At 36.0% G+C, this 24193-nt stretch overlaps 1 protein-coding gene and 1 non-coding gene across 2 annotated transcripts in view; one reads left to right on the top strand and one right to left on the bottom strand.

Moving 5' to 3' along the window:
* The window catches only part of GIPC2 (GIPC PDZ domain containing family member 2), a 75481-nt gene that overhangs the window by 44871 nt on the left and 6417 nt on the right, over positions 1–24193 (bottom strand). Inside the window, exon 2 of the mRNA XM_039838669.1 lies at positions 2993–3178. Within this exon, the coding sequence (XP_039694603.1) occupies positions 2993–3178 (186 nt within the window). The remainder of the gene's footprint in view (positions 1–2992; positions 3179–24193) is intronic.
* Positions 10527–10645, top strand: LOC120583429 (5S ribosomal RNA). Its single transcript, XR_005647793.1, has one exon. It is a non-coding gene; the product is annotated as a 5S ribosomal RNA (ribosomal RNA).

Here is a 24193-nt window from a genome sequence, read left to right as displayed (position 1 = left end):
ATTAGAATTTGAGGCATAATTATAAATTTATAATTTCTAAAATACATGTTTTCTAACTCTACACTGAAAGGACCTAGAAACAATGACACTCCAATAGCAACGACAGAGTACAACTAACATCCAGCTCTTGATTTTGAAATAACCAGTCCTCACTAAAAAGACAAGAGCTCCTTAAGGAAATGGTTGATTCCAGACTTGGGGAAAAGAAGATAATGAGATGAGCCTAGAACATTTTGTTGTGCCAGAAAAGATGAAACCGCTAAAATGATGGGAGTAATGTCAAAAGGATACAGGAGCCGGCTGAAAGGGACTCCTGCAGGCCACGTCTCAGAAAATTTGAGCATTGACTATAACCCAATGAATAAAATAAGATATTATGGGCCCATGCTGATAACAGATAAGCAAATAAATATAAGGAGTGATTTTTTTTTTTTACAATAGAATGTTTTAAAGAAATATGTAAGGAATTATGGAATTACAAAAGTCACAATTTTGCAAGCATTATAGTAAAGACTGATTCAGATAAGACTTACCAATAGATGTGAAATTCATGGGATACAAGTAAGAGAACAGGATATTTTCATAATCTCAAAGTATCTCCCCACAAATTATTACAAAGAAAAATATAACTTTGCATTGAATAAGACTGGAAGACTCTACTTTAGACAAATGACAAAAATTAACATCATAAATAATGAGACAAACCAACATAATGTACCTTCTGATCTAGTACACTGAGAAGGACACATCACTTATCTAATTTCCCTGCCAAAAATGCATAACCTGTTTTTCAACATAAGGAAAAATCTGAAAAGCCCAAATTGAGGGATATTCTATAAAAGGCTGAGGAACTTTTCTAGAATAAAGATAACTAAAAAGCCATGACAGCTAAATGAAATACATGATCCTATATTGGACCTATACTAGGGGGAAAAAATGCTATAGAGGACATTATTAGGACAACAGATAAAAATTCAATACAGACACATTAGATTAATTTTAAAGCATTATATCATTGATTTTCTGAATTTCATTGCTGTACTACAGTTATATATAAGAGAATATCTTTGTTCTAAGTAACTAATTCTGAAGTATTAACAAATAAAGTGATAATATACACAATACACTGTTTCAAATGATTCAGGGAAAATTACATATATGTATGTGTGTATATATATAAACACAATATGTGTATGTGAGAGAACAATAAAGCAAATGGGGCATATGGTAAAAAATTGGAGATCTGAGGAAAAGGTTTTATGGGAATTCTTTGTGTTATTACAGTCTTTCAGTAAGGTTGAAATTATCTACCCCTCAACTGTTTAAAAATCCTATCACCATGTACACAGTATAATATTCATTTCTCTTCTGAGTTGAACTACATATTGGCAGTTTGACTTATGCACCACTTCTCTTTGCCACCATGTTCTCTATCTCTACAGGACTAGTGACTTGTACTCTGAGGAAGGCACGTTTGACGAGGCATTAAAAAAAAATAGAAACACAAGCTCTGACCATCAGAGACTAAGATCTAAAATATCCATGCATATTTGCAAAACTTCCAAGCCCTTCCCTGCTGACATTAGAAAGGCATTGCTGAGTGTGCCTCATGTCCTGAGCTTCCCCCAGATAATCCCACATGACTTTCCCAACTCACAGATTTTCCATTTGGTCACCCACTCAACCTTCAGCACAGTCATATCTTCTGCAGAGCTAAAAATAGCCATTCGAACAAGTGAGAAGTTAAATAAGGTATTATTTACAATTAAGAAGATAACTTCCTTAAGACCATTTTTTAATAATTACAATGCATCGGTAAATCGAGGATTTGAATAAAATAAAGGCATGAAAACATGCTCTGTTGCATGAAGTTTATCGTTATTCTTAGCTCAATGGGTAGGACTGCCAGCTCTGGACTCAGATCTCTTGGATTCAAATCCTGAATTTGTCCAGCTGCAAAGCTTTGAGCAAGCTACTTAAACCTCCTGATCCTGTTTTCTACTTCTGTAAAATAGAGGTTAATAATGGTGTCTACACACAGATGAATCTCAGACATTACCTTAAACAAAAGAAGCCAAAAACAGTAGCATACATAATATACGATTCCACTTATATGAAGTTCCAGAACAAGCAAAACTATGGTGATCAAGACCATAACAGTGGCTACTTTTGTGGAGAAAAGTATTGACTGGGAAAAACACAAGGAGTCTTGTAGGTGGTGCAAATTAAAATTTCCTTGATCTGGGTGGTGGTTACACAAGTGTAAGCAAACATTCATTAAGCTATATATTAAAATTTTATTAAACCTCAATAAAAAAGTAAATAAAAAGAAAAACATAGGATCGACCAAATAGAATTGTTGTGAGGATTGAATGCGAAAATATATGCAAAGTACCTGGTCCACAATAGGCATTCAATATAAGTCAGGGTTATGACAACTAGTTATTTCAAGAATAGAAATGTTATTTTTAAGAGATAAATTTTCTTTTTACCACTCCTCAGTTCTTATAGTTTTTCATACCATTTCAAACTTCCTTCTCTTGCACTTGCAGCTCTACATTGCTCTCTTTGTATTACATAAAGAAATTATGTAGTTTATACAATTTGAAGAGCATTTTTAAAGAAGTAAATAAGGTAGCCAAAAATAAGTATACTTGGAAATATCACTAAATCAATGGAAATCAGCATGGAAGTCATCAATCAGGTGTTAATAAGCTACAGATCTACGGGAAAGTTTGTATGGATAATGAGGCACCACGGCCAGGTTGTCAGTAAGTTCTAAATTCTAGAGGAAGTTTAAAATGAACAGAAGAAAAGGAAAGGGTAAACAAAAACTGATGTCTTTGAAACATTTTTTAAACAAAACATTACCAATCTATCTATCCCCGCTGAACCAGCTCTCACTCTGAAGATCATTTCCAACTTTGTTTGACCTGGCAGATTTCCTTAAATGTTTCCCTCAGTTAGGTCACAGTTATTTTTTAAGACTTACCTTTATAAAAGCATAGCCAACACCATTATCTGTAATGGTGAGACCAAGTGAATCCTCAGATTTATACACATTCACTTCTTTTTTGATCCCTTTGACATGTGCAAATATGAAATCTTCAAGACCTATTTGTGCTCCTAAGAGTTTTTCCATCTTAGGTTTAGGTGTGTTTAAAGTGCAATATAAGATCTGCAAAGAGAAAAAAGTATTTTAGTTTCCATCAGGAAAACATTCTGGTCATTAGTTTACTGAATAAACACTTGAGTGAAATAGTCCTTAATTTGATATAAGAAGTTACATCAGTAACATTAGGTAATATGTATTGTTTGTATAGGCCAGACTCTGTGCTAAGCAATTTACATCCATTATCTTATTTAATCCTCACAATAACTTTATAAATACATTATCATCTCCATATTACAGATGAGGATATTGAGTGAGTAAATAATTTACCTAAGGTTACTTGTCAAAGCCAGGATTCCAGTTCAGGTCTCACCAATTTCAAAGTGGTTTAAACTTGCTACCTCTCATTCATAATGCTGAAATCAAAGGTTGTGCTCCCAAAGGCAAGGGTATAATACGCACACCACAATGAAAATAAAGGTAAGGCTACTTTTGAAAACTAGTATAAAAAAATGTAACAAGGAAAATTGTATTTATCTTGCATTATAGTGCTTGAGAAAAGTAATTTAATTAGTGAATGAGGTGCTAAAATGAAAATATCTAAAACACACAAAAAAATAGACCTTAAAGATAAGCTAATCCAAACTCTTAACTTTAAAAAAGAGGGACAGAGAGGAGAGGAGGGAGGGAGGAGGTAGACAGAGGGAAAAAATTCTAAATCATTTCTTCAATTAAAAAAATAAATTAAAAAAAATAAAAAACAGGGGGTGGCTCCATAGTGTAGTGGTTAGCACGTCTGCTCTACACACAGAAGGTTCTGGGTTCGTGCCCCAGGTGGAGCCACGGACCATACCCCAGGGGCACCAGGTCCCTAGGGTATATGCGGGAGTATAGAAGGAGACCCCCTGCCTTCAGAGATCCAGTTCTTAAGGGGAAACAGCAACATCCATAGGTCAGGGGTGGAAGTTGGCGGTGGGGGTAATTGAAGAGGGGAAAATAAAATTAAATTAAAATTAAATAAAAAAATAAATTTAAAAAAAAGGAGGGAACTGAGGTCTGGGGAGCTTCATGCCACTTCGTCAAATTCACATGATGGTAGAGACAAAATAAAAAAACAGTAAAAAGTTGTGTGGAGATTTTAAAGGGACTTGTGTTTACCAAGCCTTTATTTGACCTCATTTTCCATCAAAAACTGATTCATTTTACTAAAATCTGCAGTGCTACTCTTAAGTTTGTCAAGCCATAGTTTGGGTAATTTGTGGGACCCAAATACAAAATTATGCAAAAGGAGAAGGGTTGAGAATATATCACTGGTTTAAAAATAATGTTTCAACAAACACTTATTGAGTACCTTCAATGTATCAAACCAAATAATTAATACAGTTGTTTTATATCAAAACAGCTAAATGAAAAAAAAAAAATTTTAACTTTTTTATTAAGTCACATTTGCCACAGATATTGTTAGTCCTTTCTTCATCCCTGAGCCTTGTCTCAACCCTCTCCCTATATTTCTAAGTTTCATATCATTCATAATTCTCAATGGAACCTTGAGCCTTAACACATCTATAAACCTCATGAATTTCAGAAACGGTGCTATTACTGCATATTAAATAGCTTTCTAAGCTACATCAAAATGTATCTGAATTGAAATAGCTCTTCCCTGCTACACAATTAAAGGTCCAGCATGGTCAGCAAAGCTCTGAGCAAACCAGAGGTGTATGAAAGAAGCTACTGACGAGGACAAGGAAGTATACAAAAGAATAAAGGCCTGCAAGGACAAACTACTGCCCCCGCCCTTTCCTTTTTTCATCTAGTTCTGTGGTGAACTGTGTTAACTCGTTGGTCTTTAAATTTAACCCTTTGTGTTTTCAGGGAGGACATAATATATTTGGCTTTGTAGTTAGTAAGTTTTTGCAAATATTTCTAGTGTAAAAAATGTATTATTTACAGAAAAAAAGTCATTTAAGCCGACAATGTTTCCTATTTCTTATTTTAATTGTGAAATTAGTGGTATAATTAGTCCATTAACAAAAATCATTAATAATGGGTAGAGGATGAAGTGAGTATGCATAGAAAACAGTTTCTGACTTCCTTTCTCAAAATGATGGGAAGGGAATAAAGAAATAAACATAGTTGTCTCCTTATTCTTTTTCCAGTGAATCTGTTAATGGTATTCATAGTGGATCCCAAACACCACTAATATAAAAGCAATTTACCAAGTAGACAGGAAATAAAATGTTAAAACATAATGATGATATAAGAGAAAACAGGGAAAAGCCTTCAAAAGGAAATCCCACACAAAGTGAAATTCTTGTTACTAAGCCGCTTCCTTTCTTTCAAATTTTTGCATGCTTTACTGTAGAGCAATTAGATTTCCTGTAGATATAACCCTTTTTCATTGTGTTTCCTCCCCTGCAAAATAATGTTCCATTTCAAGAAGCTAAAAGTTGGCAGGCAAGACATCATTTTTTTCTGGAAGGAGTGGAGCTGGCGGTATCCTTCGTGGAATGGAGCTCCACAGAAAGCTGTGTTGAAAACCTGTGGGAATGCAATGGTCACCAGGAGGTCGAGTAAGAGTCCTCTGTAGCAGCAGATAACTAAAACTCCATGACTTCAGATCAGTTCTCCATGGGAGAATAAAAACCTAACACTCACACAACCTCAATGCATAGCGATCAGCAAATATATCTATAAGCATGTGATAAGGGTATAAAAATTCAAACACATTCTCTGCACTGTATTTTGAACTGAAAAATAAGAAAATGATATACCACTTTCTATGTTGCAAAGATCATGCTCATTCATCCACTCACCAATTACCTACTGGACAACCTGCTTTTTGCCCGGTTCTGTGCGGCACGCTGGATGTGCAATGATGAATATGACTAGCCCTTATATGCAAGAAACTCCTCAGCTAGCAGATGCTCCACTGAAGTAGTGAGGCACATGAGCCAGTTGTATGTAACATATTAAAATCCATGAATATTTAAACAAAAGGAACCTCAAATACATGCTGTATATTTCTACCTTCATTCATACTTTTTCCTTCAATCCAAAATCTAAAATGCCTGTCTGTCCACTCCACTCATATGCCCTTGTCAAATGAGAGACTGTGCAAACGTGACTGCCCAAATGGAATCAATCACTCTTTCCACTTTTCTCACAGAGTTTAATTCTAGTACCTCATTCGAGTGTCTGAGTCACCTTGCCTTGAAGTCCAACTGGTGTAACACATACCTGTCACTCTCACTCTGAAAGAGATATCTTAGTCATCTTTCTCTTTCCTACAACATCTAACAGTGCCCTGCTCAGTTTATATCTTGACGGCATTTACAGCACACATTCACTTTATTTAATTCAACATATCTGTGTATTGGATTTTATTATTTTCATTTTGTAGATGAAAGAATTACGATTTTTATCCAATTAACATCATTAATAAATGTGTGATGTTAAAAGATTTAAAAAAACAACAACAAGAAAAGAAACAATGAAGCAGTCATATTACCAATGTCCCTTTAAGAATGTTTGCTTCCAGCATATAAGTATACTAGATAAAAGGCAGTAAAATGTAGTACTTAACATCGTTTTTTATACTCTTCAATGAACACACTAAGCTAAATCAAAAGAAAGCAAACTCAAGGCAATTTATCATGTAAGGAAAATGATCCATTCATTAAATATTCACCATCATTACCAACTTTTCTAAGACAGAAAGAGTACTCATGACTATTCCGTTTTCTAGAGTAGCACTGCCCAATAGAAATGTAACTTGAGCCACATAATTTTAAATGTTCTAATCATCACATTAACAATAGTAAATAGGTGAAATTAATATAATTTACTCAATTAAATAACCCCTTATATTCAGAATATCATTTCGACATATAATCAATATAAACATTATTGAGATAGTTTACATGTTTTATTAAGTTTTTAAGATCTGGTGTGTATTTACCCTTATAAATATATCTTGTACCTTACCTCAGTTGGGACTAGCCATATTTAAAGTACTCACTATTCATATCTGGCTAGCAGTTACCATACTGGGCAGCTCAGTTCTAGAATCTCATGTTTTTATCAACTTTATACCTTGTATTTTCCCCATCTCCATATATCTACATGTCATTCCCTTCTTTAGCCAAAAATGCTATAGCTTAAACGCAACTTTTAAACCCAGTCTATGTCTGTCAAAATCTTCCCCATTCAATAAAGTCTGGCTAAACTACTATATTTTCTATTATTATCATCATGGACTAACTTTATTTCTTCATCTTCTACATACCTATTAAATTTCATACATCTCCTGTGAAACTTACCATATTTTGCTCCATAAACTTTTAGTAAGTAAAGATTTATTATCTTATTGTATGCCTGTCACTGTGCCTTATCTACAGGAGAGATGGATTAATGGAAGGAAAAATCTATTACTCTTTGAGGCCAGATGATAGAAGTCCTTGAATTGTTATTGTGCTGGACATCAATATCTACAGTATCCATTCCCCTTCCCCTGATTTTTCTTTGGAAATTTCTCCTTCCTCATTTTAAGCCATACGTTAGCTTGGATGGGAGTGATCCCATTCTCAGTTTCAAGAGAAATGAATCATGACTGGGTTTAAATCGGTTAATGACTAATTCATAATCCAATTTAGGCCAAAGATTAAAAAAAAAAAAAGTTTACTGGGGTTTCTGAGGAAAGAATCTTCTCTTTTCTGCTGTCTGTCTGTCTCTCCATCCATCCCTCGCTCCCTTCCTTCCTCTCTCTCTGATGTGGAGTCTAAAACTACTGCAGCTATCACTGCAACATTCGAAGAGTGAGCCTGGGGACAAAGCTGACAGATGGAGAAGGGCAGAACCTCTAGATCCAGTCTTACCTAAGGACAGTACTGGACACTAGAAGTACTCTACCCTTTTCTCATTTTAATATAACCTTCAGATATCATCCATACCTTTTATGTGTTTTGAAGGAAAATGATTCACATCCCCTGTTCCAGGCATAATACTTAAACTAGTCTAAGTGGTGATTTAGGACTAAGAATATGGCTCAATCCTGGCCAACAAGATATAAAAGGAAAATGCCCAGGAAGCTTCTGGAAAATATATTTTTTTTTACTAAGAAACAAACAGAGTAAAACACAATTCCTTTCCTTCACCTGGATGTTGCCTTACCTATATGTAGTCTAGGAAATTCCAACACCATCTTACTTTGCAACTGAGGAAGAGACCAATGCCAAGAAAAGTAAAGCAAAGAGATGGAGTAAACAAAGATTCTTGACATTGGTGAGCTGCTCCATTAACCATCTCTGGAGCCCACTCTACCTCTTCACATAAAATAATAAATTATCTTGTTTTAACCAGTTTGAGTAGTTTTATGTTAATTGTAGCTGAAAACATCTTATCTGATATATAGTCCTATCCTGGAATATTTACATGAGCCAGTAGTTTCATCAACTTATTCTAGGTTGGATTTTCTGTTGCTTTCAACTAAGATTCCTAACTGATATAATCATTATTCTTTCTATTGTCATTCTTCAAAGTTAAAAGTTCTTTATACCTACTATCTAATTTTAACCTTAAAAAAAAAAAACCTCCGAGGTGTATGGTGAACTGTGTTCCCTTCAATGCATTGAGATGTAATGCATCCTTGTCCTAATTTCATATCCTATCTCCTCTATTGAAAATTTCAGGCACAAAAATAAAGTGTCACCCCCCTTATTTCCAATATCAGGAAAAAAAAAAAAATCTCTAGAGAGGAGCTATATCATCCTTGCAATGGTTGTTAAAAAGAAAGAAAAGATGATGAAAGGAAAGAGAAGAAAACAATCAATTAAGAGGTAAGAGACCTTCATCAGACTCCAATTCTGTATTCAGTGACAGTCAAGTCATTTGACCTCCTTGGTCATGGCATCAGTCAAGTTTGGTCTACATCACACAGTTGGTACGAAAACTCAATCAGAGATTATATATAAAAGTGCTTTTTAAACTAACAAGCTCTATATAAAGGCTATTGTTATTCCTAGAATACAGGTGCTTCTTGAATAATATTTATACCTATGCTTGACAGCTTCTTAAATTGCATTACTTTTTTTTAAAGATATCAGATTTTGCTCCTTTTTAATGTCATAACCAGGATGGATTTCATTTTCCCTCATAAATTACATTATCCTTCAACTTCTTTTCATTGTTGAAAAATAGCTCATGGACAGTATTCTTACCATGGATTTATATCTCAACTGCTGTTTTCTAGTTCTTCTTACATGGTTATGATTATTCACCCTTGAAATTCAATACGGCTAGGATGATAAAAGTCTGAACTACTGTATAGAGCCCATTAATATAAATTAATACTGCTTTTTTCCTCTGATGGCACTATTATATATTCCACAAATGTGTTTTATGAATAGGGTTAAATAAATCATTTCTTATCAGTGCTTCAGAAGATTTTCTGGCCCACAAACAATTTACACATCTCTCAGAAAACACACCAAAATTCATTTTTAAAACTCCAGAAAGTCCATTTGCAACTTTCCTTTGTTCAATGCTTTCCTTAAACAGCAGCTGAGTTGGACCAAGATTCCACATGTTCCAAAGATCTCTGGAAGAGGTTATGGGCTTGTGTAACTGGCATTGAGTGTGTTACATTATTTGTGGATATGATTTTAAATATAAGCAATTAGAACAGTTACCTCTAGTGGTTATCTAAAACAGCAGCATTACTAAATATCATAATACAACTTTTCCTATATCTCAATCTACCCCAAGAATCTTACTAACTTTTTACATGTTTTCTAAAATAAGATAATAAGAAATATCAGCGAATGTCATTATAGAAAATAAAGAAGAGAACATGCATAGTAACGAACCTAGTGATTAACTAAGTCACACTCTCATTGGAAGTTAATGTCACACCTTTAAACACAAGAAAACCACTTGCATTATGTTTCCTTTGTTAATGACTAAAGTTTTATTGGTGCCATTCTTATTATCTAAGTCTCAAAGTCCTTCTCTTAAAAAGAAAGGAAAAAAAAAGGTTATCTTACCTCAGTCTAGTTAATTGCCATTAAAATAGCAGGAATTTTTAAAAAAATCTGAAACGAAGAGCAAAATAACTATTGGGGGTAAAAGATTACCAATTTACCCTGAATGCTTGAACAGAAGGAAGTAATTCTAGCCAAGCCACAAGGACAAAAAAAAAATATGTTACTCAAAACTCTTTCCAAAAGCTCTAGGTATCTTATCTGACATGATTCCCCCAAAATATTTGGTAAATGTGTTGTATCAGGGTACTTCAAACGATTCTTCAATTACATTCACAGCTGGGACACCTTCTCATCTCTCTTTGGATATGGTGAAGTGAAAGAACTGGGGAGATAAAGTTCTAAAAGAATGGAAAAAAATCAAAATTAAGGTTCAAGTCTATGGCCCTGCTACCCTGAACAAGCCTGATCCCATCTGATCTCGGAAGCTAAGCAGGGTTGGGCCTGGTTAGTACCTGGATGGGAGACCACCTAGGAAGACCAGGTGCCGTAGGCATAAAAAATAAAAAATAAAAAATAAATAAGGGATTGTAAGTTGACAAGGTCCTTGCAATCTATGAAGTCAACCAAGGATTGCCTCATCTAAAAAAAAAAAAAAAATTAAGGTCCAAGAAACATTAATTGATTACTTATATGTACTAGGTACTTTCACATATTATCTCATTTAATCCTTACAATTTTGTATGAGGTATCATTTTACCCATTTTTTACAGATTAGAAAATAAAGGCTTAGAGAGATACAATGACTTGTGGTTAAATAGTAGTTGGTATAAATGTAACTCCAGCTCTGGTTGTTGAACTCCAAGTTCTTTTCCTTGCAATGTTGTCTCTCTGACACCTAATATCTGCATAGAGACATCTAAATTACTGATCACTTCCTAAAGCATTAGCTCAACTAATCCCTGTGTGTCAGGTCATAGGGCAGGCATTACTACGCCCTGGGCAGAGAAAACCAGCTCAGACCTATTAGATAATTTGTCTAAGGTCACATGGCTAGTGATTAACAGAGTCAAATTGGAATTCAGACTTTTGAGCTTTTTCTAACCCATTATACTGTAACTGTGTTGTAAATATAAACTCAGCTTTGAATTTAAAACTCCTAGAAGGCAGACTACATAGTTTTTTCTTCTATATGAAGCCATAAACACTGTGTTTATTTAATAAACCATTCACTTCCTAAAAGGGGCGAAGATAGCTTACCAAAAAAAAAAAGCTATCTGTAATTGGACTTTAAAAGTCAAATATATTAGGTTAATAAATATTAAAATATTAATAATATTGTTTAATTTGATTTACAGTAAATAAGTAATTAGTAATTTATTTCCTCTTGTTAAATCATTTTAAAACTGACCAGTTACATTCATTTCTTTGTATTATAAACACACACATTTAAAATCTCATGTCTATTATTTCCCAGTATAATACATGAAATAAATTTCTAAAGATTTGTTTTTAAAAACGCACATTTTATTATACAGTGGCTTTGCCTTAACCTTGTCAGTGGCTATAGTCATCTAGAAACAAGTTTCACAGTTTAGAAAAGATAAAATTGGCAACAAGACAGATAGTTAGAAACCTGACACCATATGCTCTATTTAGACCTTCATGAGGATATTGTACAAAGCCCTGCCTCGAACTGTGTAGAACTTTCTATAAATGATTCACTTCTAAATTAGCTGTCCTGGGTCAGCAGCAGCAAGTCTTAAATAAAAAGTGAATCACCCTTTGTACTCTTTCTTCTCTGGTACAACTATTTTTTTTCCTCCAATGTTTTTAATGAGCAAAATAGTGTGACAAAAATAATTTTATCCAAAAAAAGAAAATCAAATTCATATTTTTAATCTACCAAATGACTTTCCAGAAAGACCAAAAGAACATTTTATTTTCTTTTATTAACAACATCTAATCAAAACAAGTATGTATCAAAGAAAGTCAAAATCTCAAAGCAATCCTTCAAATACAAGAAAAGGTTAAAAGAATAGGGATAGGTTTTAGTCTTGCCTTTGTAAACAAACCAATGAGTAAAATAAATCAAATGTGTATAGCTATATATATCATCCTCTTCCGCAATATTCTTCCAGTCAGAGGAGATACTTAAGCTTTAGCCTAGACTAATAATGCTGCAAGGTTACATGCCAGTTTTAAAGATATCACAAATCACTGCTATTCCCCTTGTCAGGTACGGTCTCAAATTTTCAGCTTTCAGAACCAATTATCTTCTCAAAAGTCTCCTCTTGTTTGACACTTAAAATGGCAAAGAACCTAAAAAGGTATGGAGAGACTATAACAAGGAGACATTTTCCATCTCAACGTAAACAATGGGAACAGTGTAGTAGGGTGGTTTGTGAAACATACATATTAAACTGTTAGGACCAACAAAGACACTTGTGATTAAACTTTCTAGTCTATCAAATACTTATACAAATATAATTTGTTTTAAAATGGCCATTAGGTCCCAAACGGTCCTTAAACAAAATTTTAAAATTTGTTTGTCAGAATGTTCATGTAGCACTGTTTTCACTTAAGCCCAGGAAGCAGACTTATAACCCTTACAATGAAAAGTCTACAAAGCATGTGATATTTTAAAACCATCCAAATAAATCATGGAAAACTGGAAAGCTAGCATGATGAGCCACTCAGGTGTCAAGATGGAATGACAGGGGAGGGTGGTCTATTCCTTATTATTCCCTAGGACAGAATTTCAGACAGAGAAATGAGCACTTTACAGAGAGGGGAGGGGTGCAATGTGAGAAACTATAAACATTTTGAGAAAGATTGAAATTGATTTTTATTCTAAACTAGGACACCTGAAAGACGTTAGGAAAATGTACTACAGAGTGACAGGGTGAGAGGTGACAAAGGAAAATGTACTACAGGGTTCCTTAGATAAGAAGTGACAAAGGGCTGGGAGATAAGGGTGGAAGCAAACTCATTGACCACTGTAGACATTTAGTCATTAGAAAATTTGAGAAGCATAAAAAACTTCACCTATGGGTAGGGTCGGTGTTACACAGGTGAGTTTAGCCATGGAAACGGAGAGTATATGTAAAGATTCTTCTAAGCTCAGGGTTGCTCAACTCTGAACTATTTCCACAGTAGGGATAGAGTGCCTCAAGAACAATGACCTGGAAGAGGTGGAGAGAAACTGCCAGGAACAAAACTCAGTCACAGAATCAGAGATACTTAGGCACAGCGCTAGTGAAAGACTCTCATCTTTGTTCAGAGTCATTTATTACCAGCTCCTGCTCCACACTCTAAGCAGCTTCTTTCCCACCCTCTGCTTGCAACATGACTGTGTTCCTGCCTGTAAGGCTCCTGGGACTGGGCAGGCAGAGCAGACAGAGGGGAAGGGAGGAGGCCCCAGCAGTGTTAGGAGGCTTCCCAAAGAAGTTGGCAGGCTGCCACAGAGCTTCATCCTCAACTCCCAGGAATGTGTCACCACGCCAGAGCCAGGACAAGGAGTACCAGAGTCTCCTGGCTCCAGGCTTGGTGCTGACACTGTGCTCTCACTACCTGCTTCTATTTTTATGATTCCACTCTCCTCTCCCCACCCCCAGCCTAAATGCCTGTAATTCAAAACCTTCCTTACTGCCCAGGAAACTGGGCTTTTATATTGTTGGTGCTTAATTAACAAATGTATAATAAACCTTCTCACATATTTTTCTTCTTTCTCCTTTTCTAGTAGGCAATTGGGTTATAATTAGTATGACTCCAGGTTCCAGTTTACCCCTTTCACTCTGTGAAGTATCTAGATTTGGAATATAAATTATATGGCCACCAATTTATGCATCTTCTATATGATCAAATAAGTGTCTTCCCATTTCAGGAGGGTAAAAAAAAAAAGTATCAAGAAATTACCCCCAAATCTTTGAGGAAAAGAGAGACAGAGAATTAACATTTATTGAACCATTGTTCTAGATACTTAACATGCTATTTCATTCGATTCTCACAATGATCCTATAAGACAGGTATTATTTGTACATTTTCCCCAGTGAGAAAGTTGAGGCTTCAAGGAGGCATCTCCAGGCATCAAACCCAGGACATGCCACTCTACCCTGAAACCCACCTCCCCATTGAACTGACCTCAAACATTTCTACATGCCACCCTCTCTTATCTATCTTAGGACCCTGTAAAGCTGTGAAGTTGCCACATATGTAGCTTTGAAATATTACAAAAACTTGAAACTTCACAAACTTAACAAACCAATCACATGTATAATTCCACTCTGTATAACTACTATATAGTAGGTCTTTCTACTGGTTTTCCCTTCTTGTTGCTTTCACACTTTTTCCCCCTTACCTCCTAACTTCACAGCGTAGAGCAAGTGCTTATCCTCAAGCTACCCGGCTTAAGCAATGTTGCTAGGGCAAGTAGGGTGATACCGCCCTCTAAGTAAACAGTTGGAAATTTTGTGAGGCATTTTCATTGTTACAATGATTGTGTGAGCCTGCTGGCACTTGGGAAAGACTGGGGATGAGGTAAGAATACTGTATGAACTCTAATGCTCAGAGAGGCCCCACTCAGTGAAGAACTGACTGGCATCTCACATGATTTTCAAACGTCCTACTAGAGATTCATGCGGGGAAGAGAAAATATATGTATATAATTATTTAAGCCTAGAGCCTAACTATGTGTTACAGATAAATTATGTTTTGTTAAGAATTTTCCTGGACTGCAATTATCATGTAAATTAAGGAAGCTTAATTGTTTATGCAGAACCTTACCAAGAATTGTTCATCATTGTAGGAAATCAAGTCACTGACAGCAATGCCAACTATGTTATTTGAATTTTCTTATGAAACATTTATATCGGTCCACTCCTATTGTTATATTATGTAATTCTATGACTATCTACAAATATTATTTATCCTTTATTTCAAAATTTAACATATTCAGAGTCGACAACATCCAGTTGAATATTGTCTTATTCTTACACTTTTTAAATCTAAACTTATTCACCAGAAGTTAGGCATAAGCACCTAACTGCTTCTTTATATCTTCTAAGATAGCTTTCTCAAGTATTTGCATATTAAACTCCATATTTATTCCCAATATTAGAGGTAGGAATATATTAATTTTTAAAAATTATGTGTATAGGTAGGTAATATTGTTTAAAACTTCATATCAGGATAGTAAAAGTGGTATCACAAAATATTTATTATTAGAGGGGAAGTTTGAATACAATAAGGTTAAAAATCACTTATATAAAGGAAAAGAGCATAGGCTTTGGAATTAAATTATCAAAGAGATACTAACGCAAAGATCAGAGTATCTCTTTGAACTGAATGGCTTGAGTAACTTTTCTGCTCTGAGCTCCAGTTGCCTCATCTATAGATCATAATCATTTTTGGGGGTGGGGGGTGGTTGTGGTAAGAATTACTATTTCAGATAAGATAGCACAGGTTAAGAGAGGTGATGGTAGGTATTCAATGATAATTTCTCTCTCAATGCTCAAGATATGCTTCCCTTCTCCTAATCACCTTTACATACAGGTGGGAAAATTAAGATAGAGAAGGGACAGTGTAAAGAATACAGGCAAGAGAGAGTATCAGGAATCACAGCCAGCACCTAATACCTAGCCACACCCAGACACACTACGGAGTATCAAATGTTAGAAGGTTCAGGAGATTAAATTCAGAGTCTGGCCCTGGATCATAAAGGACATAGTAATAATGCCAATCTCACTACCACTACTAGATTAATGCAATATACAGATATGTAAATTGTTCCAAGTATAGATACAGAATGATCATTTCCTCAACCTAGTTACTGTGTAATCTCTTTAAAGCCACTTAAAGTTAACACTGCAATTTAAGAACCTGTGAGTTTTACAGACTGAGATGTAGATCCTGGATTTTAGCCATTTCAAAAAAAAAAAAAAATTGGAACTGTTCTTCTACATGTGATTTGATTATCTCCAAGGAGATTTTTATAGAATAGTAAATATACTTTCTAAATGCCCTAGGTCTTGAGTCTCCTAATGACTACTTATCAAGGGTCAGATATGTTTCTAAAAAGCAAATATTCTATCATTGACAGAGTCAAAGGTCCCTTCCTGCCTTTCACTGATTCATAGAAGCCGCAGGACCTCCCCAAGCTTCAACTTCTTACTCCACATTTTAATCACCAAAACCTCAGAATATTCAGCACACCCCAAACAACAGAGCTAGAGTTCCTGAGATGAATGAGAAAGACCAAGTGTTTTAGGTATCAATCCAGAGAAGCAGTGACAGTCATCTGCTCTCAGTAGCTACCTCTTTTCTTTGTCTATCCCAGCAAGTATCTAGCCCAAAGTATTTGTTAACCCGTAACTTCTATCTGAATAGTTTCAGTGAATACCTTTGGTTACCCCAGGTGATGAGAGTTTATCATAAGGAGACACAGGGAAGCAAAGAAGCACAGAAAACCTTTTCAGAAAACTTGTAGACTTCTTATAAAATATTAAAATTAGCTCAGCGCCATTAAAGACACAATCTCAACTATCCTGGCATAAAGAACACTCCAGTAACTCTCTGGGACCCTTCAATGATGCCAGTGACTGCCATGCCCAAGCCTCAGCATCTCTTTCATTGCCTTGGCTTCTGCCATGACTAACTGTACAGAACAGATATACATATATATACTATACTCCTAATTAGGTTAAAAGTGAAAGGGTGGGGGTTATACTTACAGAGATATGCATGTACATTTATACATATACACACATACTTGCAAATTCATAGAGCATTTTTCTGTAAGAATGGTCAAGAAAGTGGCCACAGCAAGTTTCTGGGGAAAAGGACTAGGGAACCATGGTAATAGAGTGATCCACTTGCTTTCAATTTTTACTAAGTGCATATATTATTTTTCAATAAAAATAAAAATTGGTTTTAACTGCTTTTACCATGTAGCTCCACTGTGGACTTCTGCTTCTGCTAGTAAATTTAGCGAATAAATAAAACACAGAAGCACAGAGACCAGTTTTGCCTTGGTGGCTTTGGTCAAACATCATGGATACCCTCATTAACTGAGAGCCAACAGGTGGATGGGAAGATGAGGACCTGAGGTGGGTTGCAAGTAATAATACTGAGAAGAGTCAAGAAATGAGACAGGTTAGATTGGAAAAAGATCTAAATTGATAATATTTATCCCACCTATATCTAAACTGTTTTGAGGCAACTATAAAAGAGTTTGATGATATCACCCTCCCAAATTTCCAAGCAATACATTCGGTGTCAGAAAAGCAGGAAAATCTTAGCTTTTAAAAAAGTCTTTTTATTTCTAATTTATACTACTGTGTCTTACTGAATCATATACATGGAATTCTATTTTCCAAAATACTTTTATTGAGGTTAAAATATTTCATTTTTTTATTTATCTCTGATTGACAGGGAATACTTTGAGCACTTCAGTTTAAGTTCTCCATCCAGAACTTCTCTAACAAGAAGGAAATTATCTCTAAATGACCATTGAATACACAAGGGTCTACAATTTCAAGGATTTCTATAGCGCATCCGCTTGCAAAGCAGAGAGAACTTTTCTTATGTTTTGTTTAGCTAAAAGTAATGTAGAAAACAGTCTCTGATTTGAAGTCTTTATTTATTCAGGTTTGTGACCACACTTCCTGTATAGTTTAGTTTTTAATCTGTGGAATCAAAATTACATGCTAGGTATATACAATGAGCAGTAAATGTACACATGGCTCAATAGTTTTGAGCTCTGCCATAATTTTCTCACCCAGATTCTATTTTACCCTTCTTTGATCTCTGCCAACCAAATCCCTATCAGCATCTTTGGTATCTCTGACAGCATTCACCTTGTATTATCAGCATATGTACACTTCTTTTAGTTTACTTTTACCACCACCACTCCTATACATTTTAAGGTCCATGAGATAGGCACTTAGTAACCTTTGTATGTATTTCAATACGTTGTACATACAGATGATACTCGAATAATTTTAATTGAGTACATAAGCTCTGAAGGAATGTTCAAGCTGAAAAGTATCTTGGATCTCCTCATTTATTCCAGTGGTTCTCAAACACTTATCTACCAATAGATGACAAGACAGCTGCACAGGAATAATCAGGGAAACTTTTAAAAATTACAACATTCTCAGGCCATAGCCCAAATCTATAACAGTGGAGCCCAGAAACCTGTGTTTTCGTTTTTAAAGGTCATCATGTGATTCTGAGATGCAACCAGGTTTGGGAACCACTGGTCTAATCCACCCACTCATATTACATATGAAGAAAGTGAAGCCCAATGAAATGGAAGACTTGCCCAAAGTTGGATAATGAAGTGAACAGAACAGCAAAAAGATCAGTAGAGGACAAGGATGAAATGAAAACTATCTTGCAGAGTTCTTCAGAATTAAATAAAAGATAAACATTAACTAGATAGAACATTATTATCACAGAATAAAACAATTGGTAAATAGCTTTTTAAAATATACAAGTATTTTTTTAAGTATGTGCCTTGGAATACTGGCCCAAGGAGTTATGCAAGAAAAAGGTGTGTGCGTGGTAGGGGGCAGGGGGGACGTAGTCAAATAAGTGTGGAAAATGAGGAAAAAAACACCTTTTAAAAAATTTTGGTGGACTTCTTGGAAACTTTAATGTGCATTACAAACTTACAAGATACATTTCTGAAAGTTATTTGACAACTGAAGGCATTTTTCTATAATATTTGAAGAGCTAGTGTTCCTTAGAACACAATTTAGGAAACCTGTCTAGCTTAACTAGAAACTGGTTAAATTTGTCTTTGAACTGAACTCAACTGGAGAAAGGAGCTAGCTCCTTTATGTTCCCAGCATCAAGCACAATACTGAACTCATAATAAGCACTCAGCAAAAAATAGTTAAAAGTAATCAGGCACGGGTGATTTGGTAGTTAAACAGGTTAAAAAGTTGGAATACAATAAAGGCCATTTCAGCTCTAGAATTACGTTTGATAAATACCTATAATGTACCAGGCACTGATCTATGTGCTTACATACATTATTTCATTTACTCCTCACAACTATCCTTATGGTAGATACTATCATTAACACCATTTTACAAATGAAAAACAGAGACAGAGCAGCCAGTAACTTGCCCACGGTATCACAGATTATAAGTGGCGCTCCCAACCACTAAGCTATTATATGGTAATTCAATACTTCCATAAGCAGGAGGGCTAGAATGAAAGCTCTACATGGGCACAGATTGTTGTCTGTTTTGTTCATTGATGTATCCCGAGATATGAAACAGTTATTGGCACAAAGTCAGTAATCAAAAAAATTCGTAATGAAGAAGAAGATTGAACAGGCCTAATATGTGTACCTTCTACTTAAAAATTATAATTACTTTCCTATTATAAGTTCATAACATGTACAAATGATAAAAATATACCTTTATATGATGAACACCTCTTATTAGAGGGCTTTATCATCTTTTTTCCCTGTACTTGGTTCTCTACACACATACCAGGAAGAAATATCTCCCCAGTGAAACCTTTTGAAGAATTAAAATTCTGCCAGCATTCCAATGCAAGAAGGAGCCCATCTGGCTCTGCCAAGGGTATGGCTGGCAAAGTTTTTTGGGACGAAGGGCTCTCAAATAGTTCTAACCATAGTTCCAAAAAGTTCTAGACAGACACAGCTGCTTCACTGTACAGACAACAGAAAAAAAAGAGTATAGAAGGGAGTTTTCAAAATGGGCTAGCCTATTCCAGCAGGAATATTGACACCATTATAAAAGGACTTATCCTATTTTCCCTGTTGGTTTTATTTCATTCATTCAATCAGTAAAAATTTTAACTATACTTTGGTTTACGCCTCATTAGGAGAAAAAAAATCGAACCTCATCTAATTATGCCTTAAGCTACAACTATCGGTTTATAAGAAATACAATGACAGAGGATGCTGAACTACGTAATAGGAATGCAATGAGCAAAATACAAACAGTAAAAAACTATATAGGATAAATGATCTGGCTTCATCAACAAATACATTGGAAAGGGAAAAAAATAAGATGGAAGGGGAACTATAGATTAAAATACATATTTAAACACAACCAAAATTAAATTATGGCAGTTAGGAAAGCACACTTCAGTGATAAAACTATTTTTTAAGAAAGACTTGTTACCACAAAAGTCAGGAAAGTGGTTACTCTTAGGGAGCAGGTGGGAGGGGGTACATGGAAGGTTCGGGGGTGGCTGGCGAGGACAAAGGTGTCCTACTTACCCATTAAGTTGTACATCTATTTAATGTGCTTTTCTCTACTTGTGTTACATTTAATAATACTCTTTTTAATAGGGAATGAAAAAAAGAAATGTTGGCAAATGTTGATAACTGTTGAAGCTAGGCACATGGGAGTTGCAGCATTTTCTTTGCTTTTGCATGTTTTTAAAATGTCCATAATAAAAAGTTTTAAATGGGAATTTTTTTTTTAACTACATACTAACTACTAGTCCCTGCCCAGAGCAGCAATCAATATTATGAAGGAGACAGACTGTAAATGAACAATTACCGTTCAGTCTGATAAGAGTTATGCAAGCTCAGAGGAGAGGTGCAGAACCCAGGCTTGAGGTAAGGAAAGGCTTTGGGTAGTGACTCCTGAGTCCTGTAGCATAAGCAAGAGTTAACTTAAATTAATTCAACAAGAAAGCCATTAGACTGAGATGCCAGTAGCCTGCAAAAGCAAACCAAAACCTAAGCATATAAAATGCCTTAAGAAATCAAAATCCAGGGACAACCAATCACAGTGAATGAGGCTTTCCCAAATAATGCAACTGCTTAAACTACAGCCAATCATATAAAATCCTTGCTTTGCTTCCATGTCTTTCTATAAAAACCTTGCCCCTAGCCCTTGTCTGTGGAGCACTCCAAATCATTTCTGGTTTGACGCTGACCAATTCAAATCAATTTTTGCTCAAAGAAACCCAAAGTTTGTCATATGCCTCAGTTTATCTTTTAACAAAGTTAACAGGGACATGTAGGGGAAATATTTCCAGGAAAAAGGAAGAACAATACATATAAGTCATAGAGAACTGAAAATGGCTTCATGTTCTGGATAAGATATGGAAGATATTTGCCATACCCATAATTCAAGAAATCTGAGAATACCTGATATGCCCATGTATCCTCTCCAACAGGACTCCTTACCCATTATTCACCTGTCTTTGCACCACATAACCCAGCAGACTACACCAGAGATGAGCCCCTGACCCACAGGCCAAAGGGTCCTGTCCCACCTGTACTATACCCTGACTCACCAACACAGAGACTCTCTCTCAGGGAGTCTGAATTTGATAGAGTGGCACGAAAAAGTAGAGAGGCAAAGAAACAAAAGACAGGGAGATGAGGCAGTGAGGATCTTAAACAAAGTCAAAGGAATGAGAGGAGAGAATCAGTCAAGAACAGAGTAAGATGTAGGGAGAGAGAGACTAAAATGCAAGGTGAAGGACAACCAGACATGCTCTTGGTTCTCCAGGGTCTAGAGTTACTGTTTTCACCTGACAGCATGAATGATATTCCAGTTTTCCATGGAAACTAACTGCCCAGCCATAGAAGCTATCCCAAGCTTCCTTACCTCCCTGCAGAACCTAGTAATATAAACATACATACAAGTTGCCCAAGGTAACCTAAGTGTCTCCATCTCTCACAATCTGCAAGAGGCTTCCACATCCACTCAGGATGGCTGGAGTGGTGAGAACAAGTGAGGGAAGGTGAAGGGGACTGCCATCGGCCTATGAGGTAGCAAGGACAAGGGAAGTGGTTGTCCCCTTCCCAGGAATTTGGACTTTATTCTAGAATTGTTCACATGCCATGAAACTTCAGGGGATTTTCAGCACAAAAAGCAACTATCTTATCCATTTCTTATCTTCCTGATAGCAATGAGGACTATAAAGCAGCTGGTTAGATTATCCTCCCACTGCTGAAAATGAGTCATGTTTGGGATTTTTTTTTTTTTTGCTTGAGTTTTTCACATAAAAATGAGGCTTATGCTCATGAGGGATAGTAAGCATACCTCATGAGTGTAATATATTTAGAACTTCTCAGATGATACTGTGCAGTTCCAGAAAATACCATTATATTCAACTTAAAACCAAACGTTTATAAAGAAAACACAGCGAATGAATGGTTGATTATGTTTCCACTTTATAAACACAAGAATCATTCCTCTACTGAAAAACATTTGAGTTATTCTCACTGTCTATAAAATAAAACCCATACAGCTTCAAAGACATTTGTAGTCTCAGTATCCATATCTACATCTTCAGCTTCATCTCCTAGTGTATCCATCATTTTGTATTTATCAGACTTTATGGAGCAGCTAAACCATCTAGTGACTCTAAGAAGGAGATTTTTTTTTTTTTTAAGTCTCTGCCCTCAAAAAGAAGTAGAAGAGTAATTAAATGCAATGCCGTGTGCTAATGCAATGTTAAATCATGCAATCGTGGGTATTACACCTCATCTAGATTGGCAGATTCACAAGGAAGGCTTCTTGGAAGAAGTGACAGTTGAGACTAGAGAGGTGAGTAGGAGCTACGGGAACAAAGTGAGAACAGCATGAGAAAATGCACTGAGGAATGAAATAGCTAAATATTCTGGAATGTAAAGAGGGGATTATTAGATGAGGTTACAGCTGTAAGCATAGGACAGGACCCAAGAGGCCAGCAGGAACAGGAGACATTGTTTGGCTGGTGGGAGTTATTTAAAAGTGCTATGGTCTGAATGTTTGTGTACCATCCACCCACCACCCCCCCTCCCCCAAAATTCAAATGTTGAAATGCTAACCCCCAAAGGGGATGATATTAGTAGGTATGGCCTTTGAGAGGTGCTTAAGCCATGAGGGTAGAGCCCTTGAAAATGGGATTAGTGCCTCATCTGAGAGGTTCCAGAGAGACCAGTAGCCCTATCTAACATGTGAGGATATAGCAAGAAGGCATCAATTATGAACCAGAAAGTGGGCTCTCACCAGAAGGTGACCATGCTGGTGCCATGATCTTGGACTTCCCAGCCTCCAGAACTGTAGGCAACAAATTTTTGTTGTTTGTAATCTTCTCAGTCAGTGGTATTATTATAGCAGCCCAAAAGGAGTAAGATAGAAAGTAGCTGGGAGTCCCGAAGGTTTCTGAAACAGATATGATCAGAGCATCAAAATATTAAAATAGAGGATAAGTGGGATTAGGAAAATTAGATTCAAGGTGCCTCTTTAGAAACTGCACTGTAATCATCCAGCAGTGACAACTGTCAATGTCCTCCAGCCAAGAACCACCAGGAATTCTCATCTCTAGTTTCTTGCTCCTTGCAACAAGGGGAGACAGCACACCATGGGGAATGGTGAGGGTCTCAGTAAGAGGGAGTTCGAAAGGACTTGGGCTGTGTTAGATGATTTGGGGGCAGGTCCAAGGAAACCCTGGTTTGTCTGGATAGGGTACAGTCAGGAAATGGGGGCAGTTTTATGACTATCTTAGTAAATCTATCTATAAGGTAGACAAAATCATCAAAGCTAAAGTTGTGACTGATAAAGAAGCAGCAGTTATATGTGGCAAGGCAGGGGACGCCTGGTCATTTTTGTGGTTTGGACAATGCTCATGTTTGTGTTTCTGTTCAGACATGATTCCAGAGTAGTCTTATTTTTGTCTTGATCCATCACAGTCACAGAGTGGTCTTATCGATGTTCTGTGAAATCATTTGTGTCCAACAGGAGAATGCCAAGGCCTGTGAGTGTCAGGCCAATTCTCAGTTGTCAGAGGCTGCTTTTCTCATAAATACTCTACTCTGATTGAGCTTGCTTCATAGTCCTCAGAGCTCGATGGTAAAATTCACACTGAATTCTCAATTCCTTCACTTTTGGTTTTGTTCGTTTGTTTTGTTTTGTTTTGTTTTGTTTTGTTTTTGCTTAGGGACCTCTATGTAAGTAGTGAACCCCATTTTGCTGTTCTTCCCAGATTCCCATTTATGAAGGAGAAAAGACACAGTTCCACTTGCCAATTATCTGCATTGCTGAGAACAATAAAGTATGCAGTGCTGTTCATGTTCTCCAGAAGTGCCACACAAATACAGAATATTGACTTT

The sequence above is a fragment of the Pteropus medius genome, unplaced genomic scaffold, assembly GCF_902729225.1.
Source record: "Pteropus medius unplaced genomic scaffold, Ma_sr-lr_union100, whole genome shotgun sequence".
In the NCBI taxonomy this organism is placed as follows: domain Eukaryota; kingdom Metazoa; phylum Chordata; class Mammalia; order Chiroptera; family Pteropodidae; genus Pteropus; species Pteropus medius.
This window is presented reverse-complemented; position numbering and strand designations above follow the sequence as displayed.